This window comes from Rhinopithecus roxellana, chromosome 3, assembly GCF_007565055.1.
Source record: "Rhinopithecus roxellana isolate Shanxi Qingling chromosome 3, ASM756505v1, whole genome shotgun sequence".
In the NCBI taxonomy this organism is placed as follows: Eukaryota; Metazoa; Chordata; class Mammalia; order Primates; family Cercopithecidae; genus Rhinopithecus; species Rhinopithecus roxellana.
Window position 1 is genome coordinate 135,188,574 of NC_044551.1, and position 22,251 is coordinate 135,210,824.

The window sequence follows — 22,251 nt, forward strand, 5'->3', positions numbered from 1 at the left end:
GCAAAATGTTTCAGGGCTTTTTTCTCTAGTCCATAAAGATAAGTATTCCCATATGATGCTAATGTTTTTTGGATCTAACATTTCTAGGGGACACATAATAAAGTCACATTTTAAAAATTGGTATGCATCTAACTGTTAAATACAGAGATAACAATTTTCTTTCTTTTATGAAAAGAATATACCAAAAAAAAATAAAATTAAATTCTGGATTACCTTGTGTCCTGACATCATACAGAATGACTTGGTATACTTCTTTCTCCTCAGGAATGTTGTCATCCAACAAATGCACAAACAATGTTGTATTCAACAACCCCTATGTCATACAAAAAGAAATCAATCCCTCTATCGTTATCGAATGAGCTATCTCCTGCCTTATTTTTACTATAAATCATGCAGCCAAACATATTTTCATTTAAACAAAAGTTCTGTGGCTTAAAAATAAATAAATAAAAGCCACTGACTCATGGGAATGTAAGCTCCAAGCAGACAGGGGCTAATTGTGGAAGATCTTGAATGCTGAGCTAATGAATGCAAATCTTATTCATTGAGCAATGTAGCACTACCGGAAATCTCAAAGCACAAAGTTGGGGAGGTTTCTACAACAATGGTGAATAGAAAAAACTGGAGCAGAGAAAAGAAGACAAGTGCTGCAGGGACACTAGTCATTAGAAGTTCAATGTACTACTCAAGGCAGAAGGTAATATCGGCTTGGCTTAATATTGAGGCAATGGGAAGGAAGATAAAAACAATTAAATACATCGTCAAAGACTTCACAGCACGTAGGTCTGGAGAAGACAGAAAGATAATAACTACAATAGTGCTGCTTTTCTATCCCATTTTCCTCAAAATACACCATTCTTTCTAGATACTTGTGGTTGACTTTTCTCTGCAGTATTACCTCAGGAAAGAAGAGCTGTCCGCTGAAGTTAGCAAAATTGAGTTCTAGATTTTGCCCAATAATTTTCCAGTTAACAGTAACATTTCCTCGACCAGGGGAAGTTCTTATCACATGGAATTGCAAAATTTCTCCTGCAAGTAAAATGTGTAAATTGATACATGCTTAATGGAAAATAAACTTCACATTTGAACTCAACAAAACCCAAACCCCAAGCATGCAATTATTACAGCACCTTTCCCAAGAACATTACAAAGCTGTTCTGTTTTGAATTTTCTAGAAGTTTTACACATGCTTACTGTTTATTATCCCACTTCTAAATACTTCCATTTAGTAGAACTTCAGGAAACTCAACATGTAAAAGCTACAAAAGCACATGCTAAAATGGGAAACACAAACTTTTATACACTCCAAAACATGCACCAGAACATAAGTGTTCTGTAAATTAAAGAAAATAATAAAGTCCTCATGGTAATAACACAAGTAAATTCTTCCTTCACTTTTCAAAAGGGCATAAATTCCTTACACTGATATGCAATGTGATTTTACACAATGCATGCATAAAAATGCTTGCAAATACCTGAAAATCACATTTCTATAGTTGTAACTTACATATTACCACCAATGATTTTGTTTTATAAAAAGAAATACAAAGGAAAGATGTCAAATCTGTACATCAACATCTGTAACTTCGCCAAAGTTACAGTTATCATTCTTGGATGATGGAGATATTTTAGATCTTTTCTATTCCTGGCTTCTATCCCTATATAATACTTTACAAAAGTGAAGAAAATCATAACGTGTCTTTCAAATTGCTAAAAGCATAAAGTAAGCTGTTAGGGAGTGTGCTAATGGCCATATGACTTGTTGAAAATATGCTCAATTCATTAGATTTATAAGATGATGAACACAATTAAGAAATACCAATGAACTATATCACTAAAAAAATTATTATTATGCAAAGATAGAATGATGTTTTAAAAGACTGAGGAGACAACATCCTTAATCAAATTGTATAGCATAGACATATAGTTAAAAATCACATTCACTAAAAATGTCACTCTTAGTTAGTTTAGTTCAGTTAGTTATCCAAGTAACTTTTGTGTATATAAGTAATATCTTCAAACACTTTTTAAAGAGTAGAAATAAAACAATAAAATTTAAATACTGCTTTCGAGTATTTTTTAAACTGCCATGTTTTTTATTTCTGAAGACAACTAAACATATTTCTTATAAGAAGGTTTCTTAAAATACCATGAATTAATTAATTTAGAAACTATCTTAATTTCAATTTAAAAACATAAAATAAATTTTTCTTACTAAATTTAAACACAATTTTAACAAAATGAACATTTTAAGGAGAGTGGATAATATAAATAAAAGCATTAGAAAGACTTTTTAAAACACATTTTAAGTGTGTCAATACAAAAAACCTTAGTTACCATTACATTAGTAGACTATGTCTTAGATTGATCTTTTAAAAACACAGGAATTTCTAGATCAGATTGTCCAAAGATTGGGATGAAACTGAAAGACTGTGTATAGTCAGCCATTGCTAACATACCATTTAAAAATTTTGTATTTGTAAAACTTGTGAACAAAATATAGACACTACTATGAAACTCTGGTGTCTATTGTACAATATATGAAATTTCTTACAGAGCAAGTTTGGAATACTGAAAAACAAAAATTTATTCCCAAAGAGCATAGAAAAATCCTTGAAATTATTAAGCTATTTCACCTACAGTGTTGTCTGGTGACTCTTTCGTAAGAGTTGTGGTTTTCAAACTTTTCAAATCACAAAACTTGTTAATGGTTCAAAAAGAAAATTATGGAAGTTTAATGAAGTACTAAAGTGCAAAGAGAACACGAATGGCAAGAAAACAAAATGCAGGTCAAAAAATTTCCATGTTGAAGGGTAACCTATAATCACAATAATAAAATTGCAGTTGCAAGTTTACACACAGAGATTTGGGAATAAATACATCACTTTTAGGTAAAAGTAAAAATAAAATGCTTAGGAGAAAAGAAAGTAAAATGTTCAGACAAACTTACTACATGTAAAAACACTCAAAGTCTAATACTACTTCATCAATATCCCCTCTGAAAAGTTAAAAAGTTACCATGAAAGTAACCTGCAAGAAAATACTGCAAAAATATATTTTGAAGCATGACACACACAAACACACACACACACAAACACACATACACACAAACACATGCGCACCCACACACACATAGAGAAGCACATATAAATAAAAGATAAAGTATTTCTTAAACACATAATCTTGTAAGCCTAGTGAAAATGTATCATGTCAACAGCAAGAATAGTGTGAAATTTTTTCTAAGTAATAATCAAAAGGGAGGTATTGATTCTGTCTCTTTATTGCAGACTTCCAGGAGCCAGGTCCATTTAAAATGCCTCCTGGAAAAAATGACTGGACATTTCAGAAAAATACCTTCTGCCAGGGTGAAAAGTCAAACAGTCACAGGAAAACAGAAAAACTTAAAAATAAGTACTTAGTCTTCCAAATTTAAGGGAAAAGAAGAAACGTCTTAAGAGAGAGTATAATTCTTAGATGACAAAGACTTTACTAGATACTAAACAGCAAACAGCCTTCTAGTTTTCACCCAAGATGAAAGCCAGAAGAGCTCTTACCTAACCAAGTGTCTAACTACAAAACCGGAAGATCATCTTGATATGAAATCCACAGAGTTTACCAAAAGTTAGTGACACATTTCAATTCTAAAGCAGATCTGTCAGATAGTGTCTAGGACTAACCTAATGCAGATAAAGAATATGAAATGAAGAATGTATTTTAATAATCCTAAGTGTTTCAGGCACTTATTTTCAAGGCCTGAATTCTTTTTACAAAGATAAACACCACCTACAATGTACATAAAAATAATGGAAAATCAAAATACAGAAAATATATTTTAATAGATACATGTATACACAACATATGTATACTATCCAAATTGCCCTCTATAATAAAAAAGAAAATGGGTTAAAACAATTATAGGAATATGAATAATGGGAAGCACAGACTGTCAATACGAAGAGTTAAGAAAAAGTTGAATATTTCCAATATAGCAGTTCTATATATTTCTTTAAAGAATCACATTTCTTGTTCAAATCTTTGTATAAAAAAGATTCATGCTGTCCGTAAGAGAAGAAAAAATTTAAAATCCATCGAATGTGACAGGATGATTATGATGCTGCTGAATTGGGTGACAGAGAGAAACACCTAGCACAGATTTATAAAGAGCCCATTTATACCCAGTGTGCAACCACAGTAAAATCCATTGTCCTATATTTCTAAATTCTGTCCATTACGTTTGAAAGAAAGTAATATTTATCACTGGGCAGCTCTCCAATTGCATTAAGACAAAATGTAGAAATAGGATTCTACAGAATTCAATACATTGTTAGAGACTAAGGCAAATCCTCCCCATGAATCAAAAATGCATTCTAGAGCCAGAAGTTCAGCATAGTCCACATTTTAAATCTAATCACATAAATGAAACTCCAACACTAGGCCAAAAGCAATGTTAACACTGTTAAAAGCTCACATGGCAAGGTTATTTTTACCCCATTGGTTTAGCGGTTATCTCTGAAGAATCACCATGATGTTTTCATTAATTCACTTTCATAAACTCATCATGATACATACACATTTCTCTGTGCAATTTTCATGGTAATATAAAGCATACATAAAATACAGAACTATTGTGGCTTAATATGTTTTTGAAAAAAATAATTTATATTCCAGGAAAAGGCTTAGGAATGAAGAGAAAAAGTAAGTAAAAAATAGAAATTGACCCCAACTTTTACGTAGGAAATGTAAAAAATCTAGGGAGCACTCATACCTGCAATAAAAGCAATTTGGTGTTTTAGATTGAAATGCTCAAGCAGATTTTTAACCATAACACCTTTGGACCATTTATTTTAATTACTAATCCTTCCTGTTTGCCTCTCCTGCAGATAATTAGCTGTTGGAAACTGACGAGGCCACAATATTGTTTTCAGGCGAAGTTCATCCCAGCCAAAGAGACTGTAGGTGTTCATGTCTGCAGTCTCTCCAAGACGCTGTGGTACCTAGAAGGAGGGCCTCAGTGTCTTCAGAGCCCTCCAACTCACCACTACCACCACGATCCAGGCTCACAGAATGCACTTTCACAAACTTAATAGCCCTACAGTTAAAATCTCCTTAAATTGATCCTAGACATCCAAATTCTTTTGTATTCCTCAGAAAAGAAATTTCATCATATTGCTGAAAAGCACATGCCTAGTCTAGCTCTAAATCCCTCCTTAAATCTCATGTATCCTTTCCTGATCTCAGCTCTTATTTGTACCTTCCATATCACTAACACTTTGATTCTCTTCTTTTCCTTCCTATATTTCTTCAACAAAACAAAACAAATCCAAAATGCTCCCCTTTCATCTGTTTTCTCCAATGTTTCTCCTCTCCTTGCTGTCACAGCCAATAAGCAGTGCTTCTCAAAACTTCATGCTGTGAAGGACAGGGCTTTTTGCTTTGTTTGCCTCAATACATCAGAAGCTGACCCTCTTGTAAAACAAAATAAAATAAATGACTAGATAAGTTAAACGGCAAAAAAAAAAAAAAAACACAAAAAACAAACAAACAAAAAAACAAATACCAGCCCATAGACACTGCTTTTGGATATCACAGCAAAGTGAAATTGTTATGAGAGTTTCCAATCCTCTTGTCACAGACCACAAGCAAACACTGAACAGGCAGCCTCTTGAAAGCCACACTGAGAAGCACCTGCCGAAGGTCTCTATGTTTGTCATCCTTAGATATTTGCTTCCTATCCTCAGTCCTCCCTTAAAATTCATCTACCATTGCTACTGTCTTGTTTGGCCCATTTGAGATCTAACTCCCCTTTTTGGCCTTATTAGTATGAGACACATCGATTACTGAGTAATCAGTGTAACTGATTGAAAACACACGCTCTCCCTGGTTTCTCCCTGCCTCTCCAGCAAAAGCTTCTCTCTCCTCTCGGGTAACTTTTCTTTCCCAGCACCTTAGTCTGATGTTTTTCATGGTTCCATTCCGATAATTTGCTTTTTATCCTCTGTAGGCAAAAATCATCATACTCATTTTCCAGATTTGAGCTATCATCTTTTTTTTTTTTTTTTTTTTTTTTTGAGGCAGAGTCTCGCCCTGTCACCCAAGCTGGAGTGCACTGGCCAGATCTCAGCTCACTGCAAGCTCCGCCTCCTGGGCTCACGTCATTCCCCTGCCTCAGCCTCCCGAGCAGCTGGGACTACAGGCACCCGCCACCTCGCCCGGCTAGTTTTTTTTTTGTATTTTTTAGTAGAGACGGGGTTTCAGCGTGTTAGCCAGGATGGTCTCGATCTCCTGACCTTGTGATCCGCCCGCCTCAGCCTCCCAAAGTGCTGGGATTACAGGCTTGAGCCACCGCGCCCGGCCTTGAGCTATCATCTTTAACCAATGTCCACCTTTAACCTGAGACAGAGTCAGGTTCTCTCACTAATTTCCTTCCCTCACATAGGCATTGCTACTCAAATTCATTCTGCTTCCAACTCAAATAACTTCAAATATTTACCAAAAGTCCCGGCATTGTCAGGTTCCACAGAAGACACAAGTTCAAGCAAAATAAATTCTCTCATTAGGTGCCCTATAGAGCATGGGCTTTGGATTTGACACAGCTGGGCCTAAGCATTACCACTGAATAATTGTTGCTATTTAGTCTCTCTCAAATTCAGTTTCCTTGAATGAAAATCTGGTGTATACGATTATACCTATTTCATAGGACTGCTGTTAAACTTAAGTGAAATAATGAAGGTGGAGTGTCTGGCACACAGAAAACACTCCATAAGTGTTACTATTGTCATTATTATTAACTATTCCTGCAGTAACTTTGTATTATGTTATAAATAACTTTTTGATAGTTGATCTGTCTTTAAATTAGATTTATGGAATTTGTTAGTCACTTTTACTCATTACTGCTATGACAACATGCAATTCCAAACCATCAATAAAAGTAGAGTACTGAAAATGGCTCGAATATTTGCATGGATAAATAAACTTGCAAGTTGGAAGTACAGTGAGGGAAAAAGGTAATACAGTAAAATACATTCTGTTTCTAGCACAGCCACTAACTGTCTGACATTGTCAAGTCTTTTAATCTCTCTGTGTCTCGATTTGTTTTCTCATCTATTAAATAGATGTCCAAGTACCTAATCTATATCCTTTTCATTTATTAACTATTCAAGGTAAAATTATTTTTTTAATTCCAGATATAAACTAAGTAATGAAACACAGGCTATCAATACCTGTTTTACCCCAAAACAGGCTTAAACAGACAAAAACACTGTTATATTTTAAACACACAAAAATTAGCCCCTCTGGGTAAAACCCTACATGTGATATAAAACATCAAGTAAGAATTCAAGAAAATTATTGTTTTTTAAGGAAGACAGACATTTTATAAGGTTTTCTAGCTTGGTACTTTGTTCATAAAATATACAAACACAATATAAAATCCAGGCTAAAATATTCACTGATTACAAACTATTACTTGTTTTTAACCGGCTGCCAATGTTTCACTGTTTGATACCAATGGCTACCCTTGGGCATACACTATACTTTCCAGGAACTATGCTAAGCATTTTACATTTGTTAGCTCACTTAATCCTCACAAAGAAACCTATGAAGTAAGTAATATTTTGTATCATTTAACAGATGGGAAAACTAAGCATTCCAGGTTTAGCTTTCTTAAAGTCCTACCAGTAGAGAATGGCAAGCTAGAACATGGAATTGTTTTGCAAGGTTCCTAAATCAGGCTAAACAGTTCATTACAAAGCCTTCTCCCAAAGAAGTTCTATGCAGATTAACACACACACAGTTCAACAAAATAATGAAAGGGAAAAATATCAGAAGTTTTAAAGAACTAGACAAAAAATGACATCCATGGAAAAGAAAATGAATATGCTTAACAGAAAAAGGAACCCACCTTCATGACCTATGACAGATCTGGAAGCTGTCTGAAAGCTAACAATTCCTGCCACATTGTCATTGGCCAAAATGTTCACTCTAATGGTGTCGGAGCTTGGCAAAATTCTGCTTCCACCTTCAGTGTACACCAAACTAACTATGATGCTTTCGTCATCCTCTGGTTCAGAGTCATCCAAGATGGTTAAAATGACTGTCTTTTTGGTTTCACCTATAAAAACATCAATGGAATAAAAACCAAAGTAACAAAATCACCAACATAGAGAACTCAGAAAGGCCTAAAATAATTTCTAGTTTTAAAAGTTAAGTAAAAATATGAGTGAATTATAACAGCTCCATATCATGGGCAATATAAGCAAATTTTGATGATTACATATACATATATATTTATATATATCTTTTCACACATCAAACACTGCAAAATTTCATTAATGAAGACAGATTGGGGAAAAGGACATTTTCAATTATGGGAAAGTCAAAAGGTAGAATTGTTTCAAAGAATCATGGCTTTACTTCCTGGATTTTAGCCAAGAACAGATACCTAGCTAGGAAAAGAGCTTCAAAGTTATCTTCTGTTCAGAAACAACTCCCTTCAGGAGAGTGGGGTCTCATTCTCATTCTGGCATTACTGTGACAGTTTTAATCGGATATTCAACACAACACCTTCCTGAAAAACCAGGAACACTTACAAAATGCTGGTCAAAATGAGGAACTAAAAAGGGATGTCAAATTCTGAGCAAAAGAACCAGCCTGAATGAGATGCATCTTTGGGTAACTAGATGAGATAACAGCATCAAGTACCAGTTTCCAGGAAGTAGTGCAATGAAGGAAGAAAACAAAAGAGGAACTCAAAGGGACAAGTGACAGCCACAAAGTCCAAGCAATCTACTATGCAATTTGATCTAGTAGATAGGGCACCACAGAATGTCCCTAAATCCAATACTGTTCCTGCTGTTCAGTCTAAGGTGTCCCCTATTTATTTTCTCACCACTTTCTGGAGAGAGAATGAAAGAGAAAAGACAAGGCAGGAAAAAGGAGAAAGGAGATTAAATGCATGTTCTCTCTTTTGTGACCCTGGTGCATTTTCATCAATACAGTAGTGCCAAGATTGCTTTAAGACAGTCTGCACTATCTAAGAATCTAAGTTAGCAATAGTTATAAAATAGAGTCCATTTTGTGCGATGCTAAGGTTACAATTCATGGTAATAATAATTTATATAATGCTATTTCTTTATATATAACTTTCTTTGTAGTTAACAAAACCACTGGAAAATCTAACTTTATATTTTTATTTCCACGCCCTCCTCGTTACATTTTCCTTATTCCTTTTGAAATAGAAAAGTTACCAATTACTAACCTGTTCCCATCTTCCGTCAAGCATATCATATCCCACTAAATCCTCAAATCACTGACTAGAAAATAACCATCGTAAAAATATTTTATACAATTTTAAAAATTTACTCTAAAACATGATTATTATATGTTTCAAAAAGCATATTATATGTGTACCATGACCTCTAATTAGTTTCCAAAAAAAAAGTATATGCCTTAAAAAGTTAAACAAATACAATGGATTGTTCTAAAATACGGAATTATGAATAAAGTTTCTTGCCTTCATTTTGTTGTATACTCTGAAGTTTTTAGAGTATACATTACTTTTTCAATCAGAAAAGCACTGTTTTTTAAAATTCTATGGAATATATAATTGCCCAAATGAGGATTTAATCAATAATCTCAGTAAAGATACCTTTCCCACACCCAAACTATTTTAAACATACTAACTTTCCCAATTTTAAATAGCACAGAAGTCAAACAGTCCTGAAAAAGAACCACTCAATCTGATCCTAATTCTAATTAGCTGGTCATGTAAAGTATCATTATATTGTTTATGGAAATTCACAGTAGTGATCGCAAGTGTAGGAGCAGTATTATAAATTGATCACTAGGATTAATGTAATATAAATGCAGTCACCAAAGTTTATGCTACTTTTATTTACAAATAATTTTCACTGATATTTCCTGATTTGTCTAGTGCATATGAAAATGTTTATCAATTAATACTCATTTTCCTAGCTACCACTGCTTCTTACCAACAGGTATGGTTGTAGGTACATGGGTCATTATTAAAAGTTCCCTTACAAAATCAGAACTTGCCTTGTAGTTTCCTCCGTGCTTTGTTAAAGACACTACTATCAAACATAAAGGGATAAAATTCACGTATTCCCAGAAAATCTGTTTTTTAAACTAAAAAGATATATATGTACAGTCACGTCAGGCTATGTATGTCATGCCAACCATTAACAAGCCAATTAACTTCTATTTTTTTCTAAAGCCAAACTACATTTTTATATATTAACAAGAATGTACACAGTAAGAATTCTTACAAAGTTTATCATAAAAATGGACTATGATGACTTTACCAGGGGCAACTGAAATTCATTTAGAACCAGTCACTCACCTTCGGCAAAGGTCAGAATCTCTCCAGCACCTATAAAATCTAAACCTTCAGTCGCTGTTCCACCAACAACATGCCATTCGACTGCCACTTGACCTAAGCTGCCCCCTGTCCTGTGTATCATCAGCTCCACCAAGGTTTGGGGCTGCTCCTGAACTTCAACAAATAAGCCATCTTCGGAAGTATTGGGACTAATACTGTAGATCACAAACACTCCAAAGGCATCACCATTCAGTGCTATGACAACTGTGGAAGTATTTGGCTGGCCTATGACTGGCTGATTTTTCAAACTGGTTGAAATGTTCATGAGGTGAACTTCAAGGAGAGAAATCAGAAAACTCTCATCCATCTCTGGGAAATCATCAGGAAGAACAGACACTGTGAGATTTGCGAATTCATCACCTTCCTGCATTATGGCCCATTGCCTTGTCACAGGCTCATAGTCACTCCCAGCCATAGCCTGACCACTAAAAAGAGATGCTACCCTGGTCATGTTTTTCCTGTAGGTCCAAAAGTCTGAACTGTTGACAGCTGGGCTGATCCATGATGTTATCCAGAAACACTGGGGACCCTCAGAAGCACTGAAAAATGAAAACGCTGAGCAAGCTTGTTCTTTAAGGCACAAAGTGGCACAGGTATACTGGGGCTCCCCCACGACAGAGACATTCACCCAAGTTCTCCAAAGTGGGTCAGGCACCCCTTGAATTGGTGATTCATAGTAGGACAGTAAATCTTGACCTTCCTCCATTGCCAGAGCCACTACATCAATGTCGGAAGTACTGTAGAACAACAACAGCTGACCAAAGTGCCCTCCGCTAAAATGTGGAGTGACAATTAAAAGACAGGTTAAGCACTCAAAGTAATTACACATAGAGAAGAGGAATGCTGATTGTGGTTTTCAATTTTTTTTTTAAATGCTTAAAGTCGTAGTACAAACACAACCCTGTTTCTTAATTACACTTGTCTCCCAACATTTTGTTTTCTCCTGTAAGGAAACCTTGCTAATTTTCAATCAAACAACACTTATTTTTAACCAAGCTATGAAAATATTTTCCAAGGTATGCAAATTCAGGATTTCAAAACAAAATTACAAAGTTAATTTTTATTGCTATACTTAACTGAAACAAAGTAACAATGATAACAAACACAACTACATTTTGAGGAAATGTAGTAACAGTCAGCCCTCTGTATCCACAGGTTCTACATCTGTGGATTCAAGACCGCAGATCAAAAATATTCAGAAAAAAAAATTTTAAAAATACAAACTTTAAAAACCAGTCCAATATAGCAACTATTTACATAGCATTTACATTGTATTAGGTATTATAAGTAATCTAGAGATGATTTAAAGTATATGGATGGCTGTGCATAAGTTATATGCAAATTTTATATTTTACACCACTTTATATAAGGGGAGTATCCAAGGATTTTGTTATATCCAACGACCCTGCAATCAATCCCCTGTGGATACCAGAGGGCTGACTATACTTGTCACAATTTCCCAAGATCCTGTTTTCTATTTCTGAAGGATCTCAGTGAGCCCAATGCTGCCTCACCAAAAAAAAAAAGGCGAGAAAAAAACAGACCTGGAAATCAACTCCTTCATACATCATACAAATGTTCTTTAATTTAGAAGCCAGTTATATTTAAGTACTAATTGTAACAAATTACAGATTAAAGCAATGCATTTCTTGGGTTAGAGAGCTCAGTGATGTAAAATTTATTACCTATTTCACTAACAATTGTTATGATAAATGAAAGGCCCTTTATACTAATAAGCATAATTCAATTAACACATAAAAATAACCTATAAAATAATTTATGGCATAGGAAAAAACCACAAAACCTAAATGATTTAGCTGTGCAAGGGATCCTTCCCCACCACCCCACAACTCTCATCACTCCCACAGATGCAAGTAGCTATCTCATATACCTTCGCCTGACAGTTATGTTAGCACAGGAACTTCTTTCCAGAGGCTCTTGAACACGATAAACCTTCTGAACAAAGGCTACTGCACCATAAGGATTATCATTGGCAGGAATAATAATATTTGCAATTCGATCTAACCCAATAGTACCTCCACCAGAGGCATCAGTTAGTTGCACTTGGATAACCTAAAAATACAGTGAAAACTTCCTTAACAGCATCACAGTTCTGAAATTAGAATAAAAATGATTCAAGGGAAAAAAATCAAACATATACATACAAGTACAAGAACAAAATGGAATGAAATATAAATGGACTAAAAGAAACTCCCCCAATTACACTTACAAACCCAGCATGTAACAGAATAACCCATCATCAACATTTAATAATAGAACCTAGTTATATATAGGACATACAGGCTGTTTAAACTCCTTAATATCGTTATATAATCATGTGACTCAATTTTAATATCCCTGTTTATGTTTACCATTTCAATAATAGGACTTTTACATCCTATACCCTTTTTAAAAAAATCTGAAATATACATTTTAATGGAGAGTTAATACAGTATGCTTTACTTCCCACATTATCTTAAATAAAATTATTTGACAAAATTTAAAACAAAAACATACTGTAATGCCACCTAAATTTAGAGAGACAAAAACAGAAATGTTTATGTGCTAATGAATATCTAATATTTTAGAAGTGAAAAACGGCACAATTAGCATTCAAAATAAATTTTATGAACTTCTATAAAATTTTATACTATTAAAGAATAAATGCTATCCAAAGTAATTTTATGATATGTAAATGTTAATAATACTTGAATTTCATACAATAAAATTATCTTCAGCCAATATATGTTAGTGATTAACTTTTCTACTGATACTGTACTTGTATTTGCTACCTTCCTGCTTCATCATGAAAAGGAAATATCAGGAAGATGTATTTCGCATAGTATTTTTCATATAGTAAATTCTCAACAATGGTTGAAGAATAAGTGAATGAATGAATGAATGAATGAATGAATGAATGAATGAAAAACCACAATAATACTTAAGATTGAGTGGCTCACACCCAAGCCAAAAGGGAGTATAAAATAAGTTAAGAGTTTATACAGAACAGGACAAGTGCGTTGGCTCATGCCTGTAATCCCAGCACTTTGGGAGGCCGAGGCAGGTGGATCACCTGAGGTCAGGAGTTCGAGACCAGCCTAGCCAACACGGTGAAACTCTGTCTCTACTAAAAATACAAAAGTTAACCAGGCATGGTTGTGTGCTCCTGTAATCCCAGCTACTCAGAATGCTGAGGCAGGAGAATCCCTTAAACTCAGGAAGCATAGGTTGCAGTGAGCCGAGATTGTGCCACTGCCCTCCAGCCTGGGCAACAAGTGCGAAACTCCATCTCAAAAAAAAGAAAAAGAAAAAGAAAAAAAGTTTATACAGAACAAATGTATTATAAATTATGACAGACATATATATATATATGTGATATACATATGTGTGTGTTATTTAACCTTTTAATCAAAATGTTGAACAATGCAATGTAATTATACAAAAAAGTCTTATAGTAGTAAACTGGCATATGTACACAATCTATTTCTAGAATATTCCTGCTTTTGTCAACTGTAAGGATCACTTTCACACTAGCATAGTTTGAACATTCTTGCAGGAATAATTTATTTGACATCCTCTCCAAAATGTCACAACGGCCATCTGTTCTAGTCACTATAGATAAGGTATGATTTACAGTGTCATTCTATACTAGCCATTCCTCTCACCTCTTCAATCTCCGGAACGTCGTCAGCCAGGACCTCTAACAACAAGGTTTGAATGGTTTCCCCAGGGGCAAAGGTCACATTACCTGAGACAACTCGCAGGTCGCCAGTAGCAAGCTGTCCATTAATGGTGGCAACCCACTGAACAGTAACATTGCCGAGTGTCCCAGAATTTCGAATTATTGGCAGGTTTACCTTCACTGAGTTAAACTCAGGTTCCTCTACAATAAGTTTAGTAATCTGAAAACCTGAAGGGTAGACAGAGCAGAGTTCACTTCAAATACAAAGTGAAACAGAGATAACAGTTAACCAAGCACCATTCTATAGTGGATTCTCTTTACCCCTAAGCAATCTAAGTAGCTATAACCCACAAAAACCCTAGAGTAACATGCTGTGATACAAATTGGTCTGCCCTGCCAAAATTTTCAAATGAGTTTTCACTGTGATAGAAGTAGAAACCACAAAGCCCATAGGGCTCATGTCTATACCAGACATGAGTGACAGGTCCAGTGAGCACAGAAGCTGATTGCACAGTGCAAGCCTGCTCCAGAGGGGCAATTACTATTTGGTTCCCATGACTGACGTTATGCAGGAAAGGGAACTTGATATTGCCAGATTTCCTATTTATCAAGAAAGCCCAGAAATCCAAATTTTTGTGTAAATTTCTATAAATTAAATTATTTCTCTAAAGAATTGCCTAAGACTCACAAAACACATGTAGGAGCCAGGTCCCACCCTAAAGCCAATAGTCTGTGACTTTTCCATATATGCGAAGAGACTGATACGATTTCTTTTTAAAACAATCACTAACCACTGCCAATGACTGTGCACAGATGTCCTATATGTCAGTAACAGCAGGTTAAGAAAGAAAACATGATCAGATCAATTCTGAGTCTCTAAAAGTAAAGAAAAGATCATTATCTATGATCTATACATACAGACAAGTCAAAGAGAGACACAAATTAGTCTTCATACCAAATAATCCATAGGGGTCATCAGAGGCCTCAATAATAATGACTGCCTCTGTCAAAGCCCCTAGTCTGGCTCCTCCCGTTGTTTCATTCAGCAGTTGCACAAGAAAAGATTCTTCCAGTTCAGGATAGATATCATTAATGATATATATTGGCACAGCTTTACTGGTTTCCCCTTCTAGCAAGACCACATCTGATGAAGCTATACTATAATCTTCACCTGAAAAGACCAAAAGTAAAATGTTAAGACTTCTAAAATATGATCACAAACATTCCATATACTAGGGAAAAACTATTAGGTATCAAACTTTATGGATCTACTTGGAAATACTTTTTTGAGGATATTGACTACATTTATTCTAAGCAAGAAGACTTTTATGCCTCTCAGTAGAAAAATGGGTTTGATAATATCACAAAATAATGAAAAAGACTTCCTGGGGTGTTCAAGTTCATTCCTTCACTTTGCGAAAGATGTATACATATTTGGTCTATTTATACATATAAATAGAGAATCATTCATTACAAGATAGCCCCTCTTAACTACAAGAAAAAAAGGTATACTTTTAGAAGAAAGAACAGAACTAGAATTGTAATGTCACTGGAGAGAGAAATTATATCATTGCACAGATAGGGGAACGCTAGCATCATCGATGATGCAGCTGGACATGAAAAGACCTTCTTGCATAGATTGAAAGCTGCTACTGAGTATTGCTCAGGATGGCAGGAGGAAAAAAAAAAAGTGGGTGGGGAAAGGAGGGGTGCTCCGTGTGAAGACTGAGAGCTAATTTCTTAGAACACTGACCAAACCCCACCATCTGTCAATGTGTGAGGCCCTCTACAGGCAGCCAGGTACTCCTAGGAGCTACCCCAGCCTACACCAGTTAGGTATTAGATGAGCCTGGTTTATTGTCTTTTCAAGCAAGTATTATGTCCATATGATTTTTTTTTAAAATCAAGCACAGTATCCCACCCACGCACATTCCTGTTCCTCTGAGAGCACATTAGAAAGATTCTAATTGAATAGTTCTCAGGCAAATCTCCCTCTGGATGCTGGGACGGCACTATCAAAGTAGGCAGTCTTCTTATACATACATCTGGCAATGAAGTCGTTTTCCTATACATAAAATAGTTAATACTAAGTATTGCCTCTTCCTTGCTCTTCACAAATAAATAAGCAAGCAAGATAAAGGGATCCAGAGACAAGGCTGTTGCCAAGCACTGAAAGGATGTAGCTGCCCATTTTCCCTGCATTCCTCAGTAGTCATTTACAAGTGAATCTCTTTCAAAAATGAGGAGTACACTCAGAGAAAACTAGTGTTTTCCTCAGTTTACTTTTCATTGATGTGCGCATATCGACCTTTTAAATTCATAGATAATTTAGCCAAAACTTTTTGCTATATCTACAAGTTCAATGTCATAAATCTATAAAAACTCTACCAGCACTTTGGGAGGCCGAGGTGGGCAGATCATGAGGTCACAGATCCAGACCATCCTGGCCAACATGGTAAAACCCCATCTCTACTAAAAATACAAAAATTAGCTGGGCATGGTGGCACACACCTGTAGTCCCAGCTACCTGGGAGGCTGAGGCAGGAGAATCGCTTGAACCCGGGAGGTGGACGTTGCAGTGAGCCAAGGTCACACCACGGCACTCCAGCCTGGGCGACAGAGCAAGACTCAATCTCAAAACAAAACAAAGCAAAATTGTAAAATCAAGCGAGACTGTATCTCAAAAACAAAAAAATCCAAAAAAAAAAACAAAAACAAAAAAACAAAAAAAAGACTCTAGATTTGTCCCTTGAAAAAGACACAAGAGTATTTCTAGTTTTCTAGTTGATTATCCTAATTGCAACTTTGAGAGGTTTTGTTAATCAAGGATACATGTCCCTCTGTGCATATGTCCCTCTGTATGTACTGCTTTTTAGATGTCTTTTCTTACCAGCTATTGCAGTTATTGGCACAGCTTTAAATTTCACAGAGACATCTGCAAATGCTCCTCCTGTTCTAGTCACATTGATAATGGGTCCAACATGATTTTCTGCCACTTGGACAACTGGCGCTGAGAGCTGAAGAGTTCCAAATGCATCATCATTGGCAATGATAATTAGTTGTGCAACAGTTTCTACCTTAGGCCCAAGACGTGGAGAATTTGGAACTGAAAGACAGAAGATCCAAATAGAACACAGAAAGCTATCGAAATTCTAAGAACTGGCCAAAAGTCATCAAGAAACCTCAGCAAGATTCCATCAGCCAAACAGGACTCTTATTTGGGGTTTTCCCTCTACTATTTATTTAATTAACTTATTTATTTATAGAGATGGAGTCTCACTCTATCACCCAGGCTGGAGTGCTGGAGTGCAGTGACGCCATCTCGGCTCACCACAACCTCCACCTCCTGAGTTCAAGCAATTCTCCTGCCTCAGCCTCCTGAGTAGTTGCGACCACAGGCACACGCTGCTATGCCCAGCTAATTTCTTTTGTATTTTAGTAGAGACGGGGTTTCACCATGTTGCCCAGGCTGGTCTGGAACTCCTGAGCTCAGGCAATCCACCTGCCTCAGCCTCCCAAAGTGCTAGGATGACAAACCTGAGCCAACGCGCCCGGCTCTACTATTTATTTTTAAGAATATGTATTGTTTAATATGCACCAGCATTAATCTAGACAGTCAGGATCCAAAAATAAACTAAATGGAATGTCCCTGCTCTATTGGAGCTTACATTCTGGAGAAATTTTTATTATAGAATTTATAACAAAAGAACAGTTACCTACAGAAATATTTTAATACGTGTTGAAAAGTTATCAAAAAGGAAAAAAATCATTAGAGTATAATCATCGCTTTACATAATATTACAACAGATAATGATGAAATCTACAGAATGATGCTCTTCTAATTAGTTCACTGTGCCATTAAAACAAAACAGCATTTCAGTTACAAGACTGAGAAGGAAACTAATTTAGTTCCTTGGCCTCAAAAACTAGCCGCAAATCATCATACTCCAAATGACTGCCTCTTTAACCACTTCACTTTCTTCCCTGACAAACCTGTTCTGCACTGCCCATTCTTAATTAATATTGTCACTGAACTACTTTGTTGCTATGGTCTGAAGTCCTCCTACCTCAAAATTGATATATTTGAATCCTAATCCCTGTGGTGATAGTATCAAGAGGTGGAGCCCTTGAAGGTGATTAGGTTAAGGAGGTGAGACCCTTGTAAATGGGGTTAGTGCCCATGTAAAAGAGGCCTGAGAGAGACAGAGACCCCTCAACCCTCCACAAGACCCAGGAAGCAGACTCTTACCAGACACTGAATCTGCTGGCACCTTAATCGTGGCACTTCCCAGCCTCCAGAACCATGAGGAAAAATTTCTGTTGTTTCTAAGCCACCCAGTTTATGGCAGTTTGTTACAGCAACCCCAGTGGACGAATCCACTCATCCGGAAATCAGAGTCAGCCTCAAGACTACATCAACCCTGTCATAATAGAGTGTGCTAGATAATTTTAAAGTTCCTGTCCTACTTTCCACTGACTTTTAAAACATAATCTTGAAGAAAAAAATGTGTCTGGCTTCCAGTTGCCTTACAGGTAAACTGTTGAAAGAGGACACTTTCAAAGTTAGAGTTTACTATTTTTTTATAGAATTCTCTATTAAATAAAATTTTAAATTGATTGTTTCAGGATTCTGATGGCTAATAATAATAACACACAAAGGGATACTTACTTGAACGACTCTGTACTTTCGCCATTAAAGTAGAGTTGAGTAGTTCGATCAAGACAGATTCGGACCTTTCCGGCTCATCATCATCCAAAATTGAAATAGCTATTGTTGCCTCACTCTGATTAGCTCGAAAAAGAGCAAATCCAGAAGCTGGTATATAGTCTCTTCCTTGAGTTGCTCTCGCTAAATTAGGCGGAAAATAAGGTGGTTTTTCCATATCATCTAGTGTTGCATATGAGACAAGGACTTTTCCCATGAGGCCTTTCAACCTTATTATTGATAGTGTGATGTTCTGGGTTGCTTCCTCGACTTTAACAGGTCTGTTTTTCTCAGAAAAAATGAATACACCACATGGATCATCACTAGCCAAAACTGTTAATGTGGCATTAATATGAGCTCCCAAAGAACCACTGGAAACACTGAGGATTGACACAGAGAATGCCTTATCCAGTTCTGGGTCTTCGTCAGGCAATATCTCCACAGTGATATTGGCGCTCGTCTGCCCAATCTCAAATGTGATGTTGCCAGAGGTGAAGGCGAGATCACCATCAGGATCAGAGTCTATGTTCCAATGCAAAGTCACTGGAGACAGAGTTCCATGATGTCTTATAACCTACAAAATATTTAATATTAAAATCTATTAAAAGAGAGATTAAAGCCAGTTACTTAGAGGCTTATAAATACACTAATGATAGCAGCACAATTTTATTTTATATAAGTTCTTCTCCAGACTACAAGACTGCTGCAGGCAGGGGTCATATACTATCCATCTTTGAAGGCCCACAGAGAGTCTTATAAATGGAGGATATTTAAAAAGTGACTGTGCCGAGTGCAGTGGCATATGCCTATAGCCCCAGTTATTCAGGAGACCGAGACAGGAGGGTTACTGAAGCCCAGGACTTCAAGGTTGCAGTCAGCTATGATGGTGCCACCACACTCCAGCCTGGAAAACACAGCAAGACTCTATCTCTTAAAAAAAAAAGAAACAGTTGAAATAAAAATTTCAAAGTGATTGCTGCATGAAAATATACATTGATGAAAAAATGTAGCTTCTACTCAAATTATAACTATCTTTTGTGTATCTTTTATTTTATCCCCAATAAATCAAATGTGATTAACAATGAATTACATTTAGGCACACTCATAGAAGTTTTCACAATCGCTGCAAAAATGGTATATATTTCATTGCAAGTTATATATAAATGGTGTTTTCTGAAAAGTGAGCTGTAAAACTCATTTTAAAACAAATCACATTTACTTTTATCTTCAATATATTATGCAAACTCACCAAAAAACATATTTGACCCAAAGTATAAGAAAACACATTTAAGAAGGAAGATATGCTTCTGTCAATAATATGCTAACAATGAAAAGCCTAAAAATTTAATGTTAACAATGAAAAGCTTAAAAATGTATCCAAGTAAATCCCAACTAAGAGTAATTTTTATTTGTTCTTGAAATATGATGGTTACATCAAAATAAAATTAGACAGTAATTTTATAAAAAGTTGATCCTTTCCCTTAATGCTTTTTTTAATCTTTCCTGAGTTATCCTTTCTAAGGTTGTTCAATTTATCCCACAACAGTTTATTGAAAATCTGCCATAGTAGTACAGAAGGATATGTTTGAGTGATATTTCTTCATTATTCATATGGAAGCTGAGCAAGTAGTTAGCTCCTGTGAGTCACTGAACAATGAATCCTTCTTCATTTCTACTGGAACAAAGCAGAGTAGCCATACAAACACACACATATATAATAAAAAGTTATTATTATAGATAGTTCACCCATGTTTTAGATCGTCTTTCCTTATGGGAGAGAGACAGGATAGGACTGCACTTCATCCACTAACATTAGGCACAGCCAGGAGACCTGCTTTGACCAAGGAAGTTAAGTAGAAATAATGTCAATCACTTCCAGAAAGAAGCTATAAGAGCTGGCATGCTGTTCTTCACATCCACATTTCCCTCCACCAAGAAGATAAAAGCACCTGCTGAGATATAGCCTTGGTACCTAAAGTATCTAATAATCAGTGCCCCTTGCTAACTTAAGTTGGACATATACATACTGTGAATGAAAAACAAATCTTTTCCAGCACTTTGAGAGGCCAAGGCGAGTGGATCACCTGAGGTTGGGAGTTTTAGACCAGCATGACCAACATGGAGAAACCCTGTCTCTACTAAAAATACAAAATCAGCCGGGCATGGTGACGCATGCCTGTAATCCCAGCTACTTGGGAGGCTAAGGCAGGCGAATCACTTGAACCCAGGAGGCGCAGGTTGTGGTGAGCTGAGATCGCGCCATTGCACTCCACTGGGCAACAAGAGTGAAACTCCGTCTCCAAAAAAGAAAAAAAAAAAAAAAAAAGGAAAAACAAAAACAAATCTTTCTTGTACCAGCCATTGATACTTTAGAGATGTTTGTTACCACACCCCATCTGAACAAACACAAAAATCTATGTAAGATAAATACTTGTAGTACAGCTCCATTATATTCCTTAAAGGGTCAAGGATCCTCAGGATTAAACAATGACTCCATGTGCAACACTAAAGACAAAAATAAATGCCAAATCACTGTTCGATCACCAATTTGTATTGCCTGTGCCAACAGGCTCATTCCCCTAGGCCTACACAAAAAAAGCAGAAAACATAAAACACACTTTCATAACATAGTACAGTTTTTAAAACAACAGAAAATGTCTAGGAATGAAGGAAGAAAAGATACTCACATTTAATATAACAGTGCTATACCCATCTTCTGGTTCAGTTCCACTGACAAAGAGTGACTCAGGGCTAAATTCAAATACGCCATGAGCATGGTCAGAGGCTGCAATTGTCACTAGAATTTGGGAAGCCACTCCTAGACCAGCTGCATGAACAAGTTCCAAAAAAAAAAAAAAAAAAAAAAAAAATGTTAATGAGTAATTTACAAACCAAAGGAAAAGCCAAGGAGCAACTTTTTGAAAAGAGTCCGTACGTTCATTGAGTACATTCTAATTTGTTTTAGAAAGAAAGGCAGACACAAATGGGTGCCACACATATTCATGCTTTTATGACCTTTCTCTACTTTGGCACCAACGTGATGTACAAGTGCTGCATAAGCACTTGGAGATGAATAAGGAAAACTTGTTTTTCTTTTTCATCTCTATGAAAGAGAACATTCTTCCACACTGAGTATATGAGGAAGGTCTCCCACGACCTTTGCTGACCTCAAAAGAACTTGAGCCAAAATGACTCTTACCTTCATGAAATAATAAGTAGTTTCCCTATGATTTTAGTCATTCTGGCTGAACAGATTCTTGGTTTCCAATGTGCATGAATTCTAGGCCTATTTTTTCATCATGGGATGATGCTATAAATCTCTCTCTCCTGATCCTAAATAGTCCCATTCTGCAGCTAAAAAGATGCCAAGATCTAAAGCAGCATTTAATTTTTTCCTAAAAAGACTGTTCAAATTTTATGTTGCATTAATGTCTGCAGACTAGAAAATGAACAATTCTAAAAGTAACA

General features: G+C 35.9%; 1 protein-coding gene across 1 annotated transcript in view; it reads right to left on the reverse strand.

Annotated features, from left to right (window-relative positions):
* Positions 1-22,251, reverse strand: part of ADGRV1 (adhesion G protein-coupled receptor V1) — a 611,804-nt gene that overhangs the window by 465,117 nt on the left and 124,436 nt on the right. Inside the window, exons 27-36 of the mRNA XM_030927972.1 lie at positions 21,471-21,610; positions 18,748-19,357; positions 16,969-17,184; positions 15,034-15,249; positions 14,062-14,306; positions 12,288-12,469; positions 10,358-11,169; positions 7,901-8,110; positions 899-1,029; positions 214-313 (exon numbers count right to left, since the gene is read on the reverse strand). Coding sequence (XP_030783832.1) covers positions 214-313; positions 899-1,029; positions 7,901-8,110; positions 10,358-11,169; positions 12,288-12,469; positions 14,062-14,306; positions 15,034-15,249; positions 16,969-17,184; positions 18,748-19,357; positions 21,471-21,610 — 2,862 coding nt within the window. The remainder of the gene's footprint in view (positions 1-213; positions 314-898; positions 1,030-7,900; positions 8,111-10,357; positions 11,170-12,287; positions 12,470-14,061; positions 14,307-15,033; positions 15,250-16,968; positions 17,185-18,747; positions 19,358-21,470; positions 21,611-22,251) is intronic.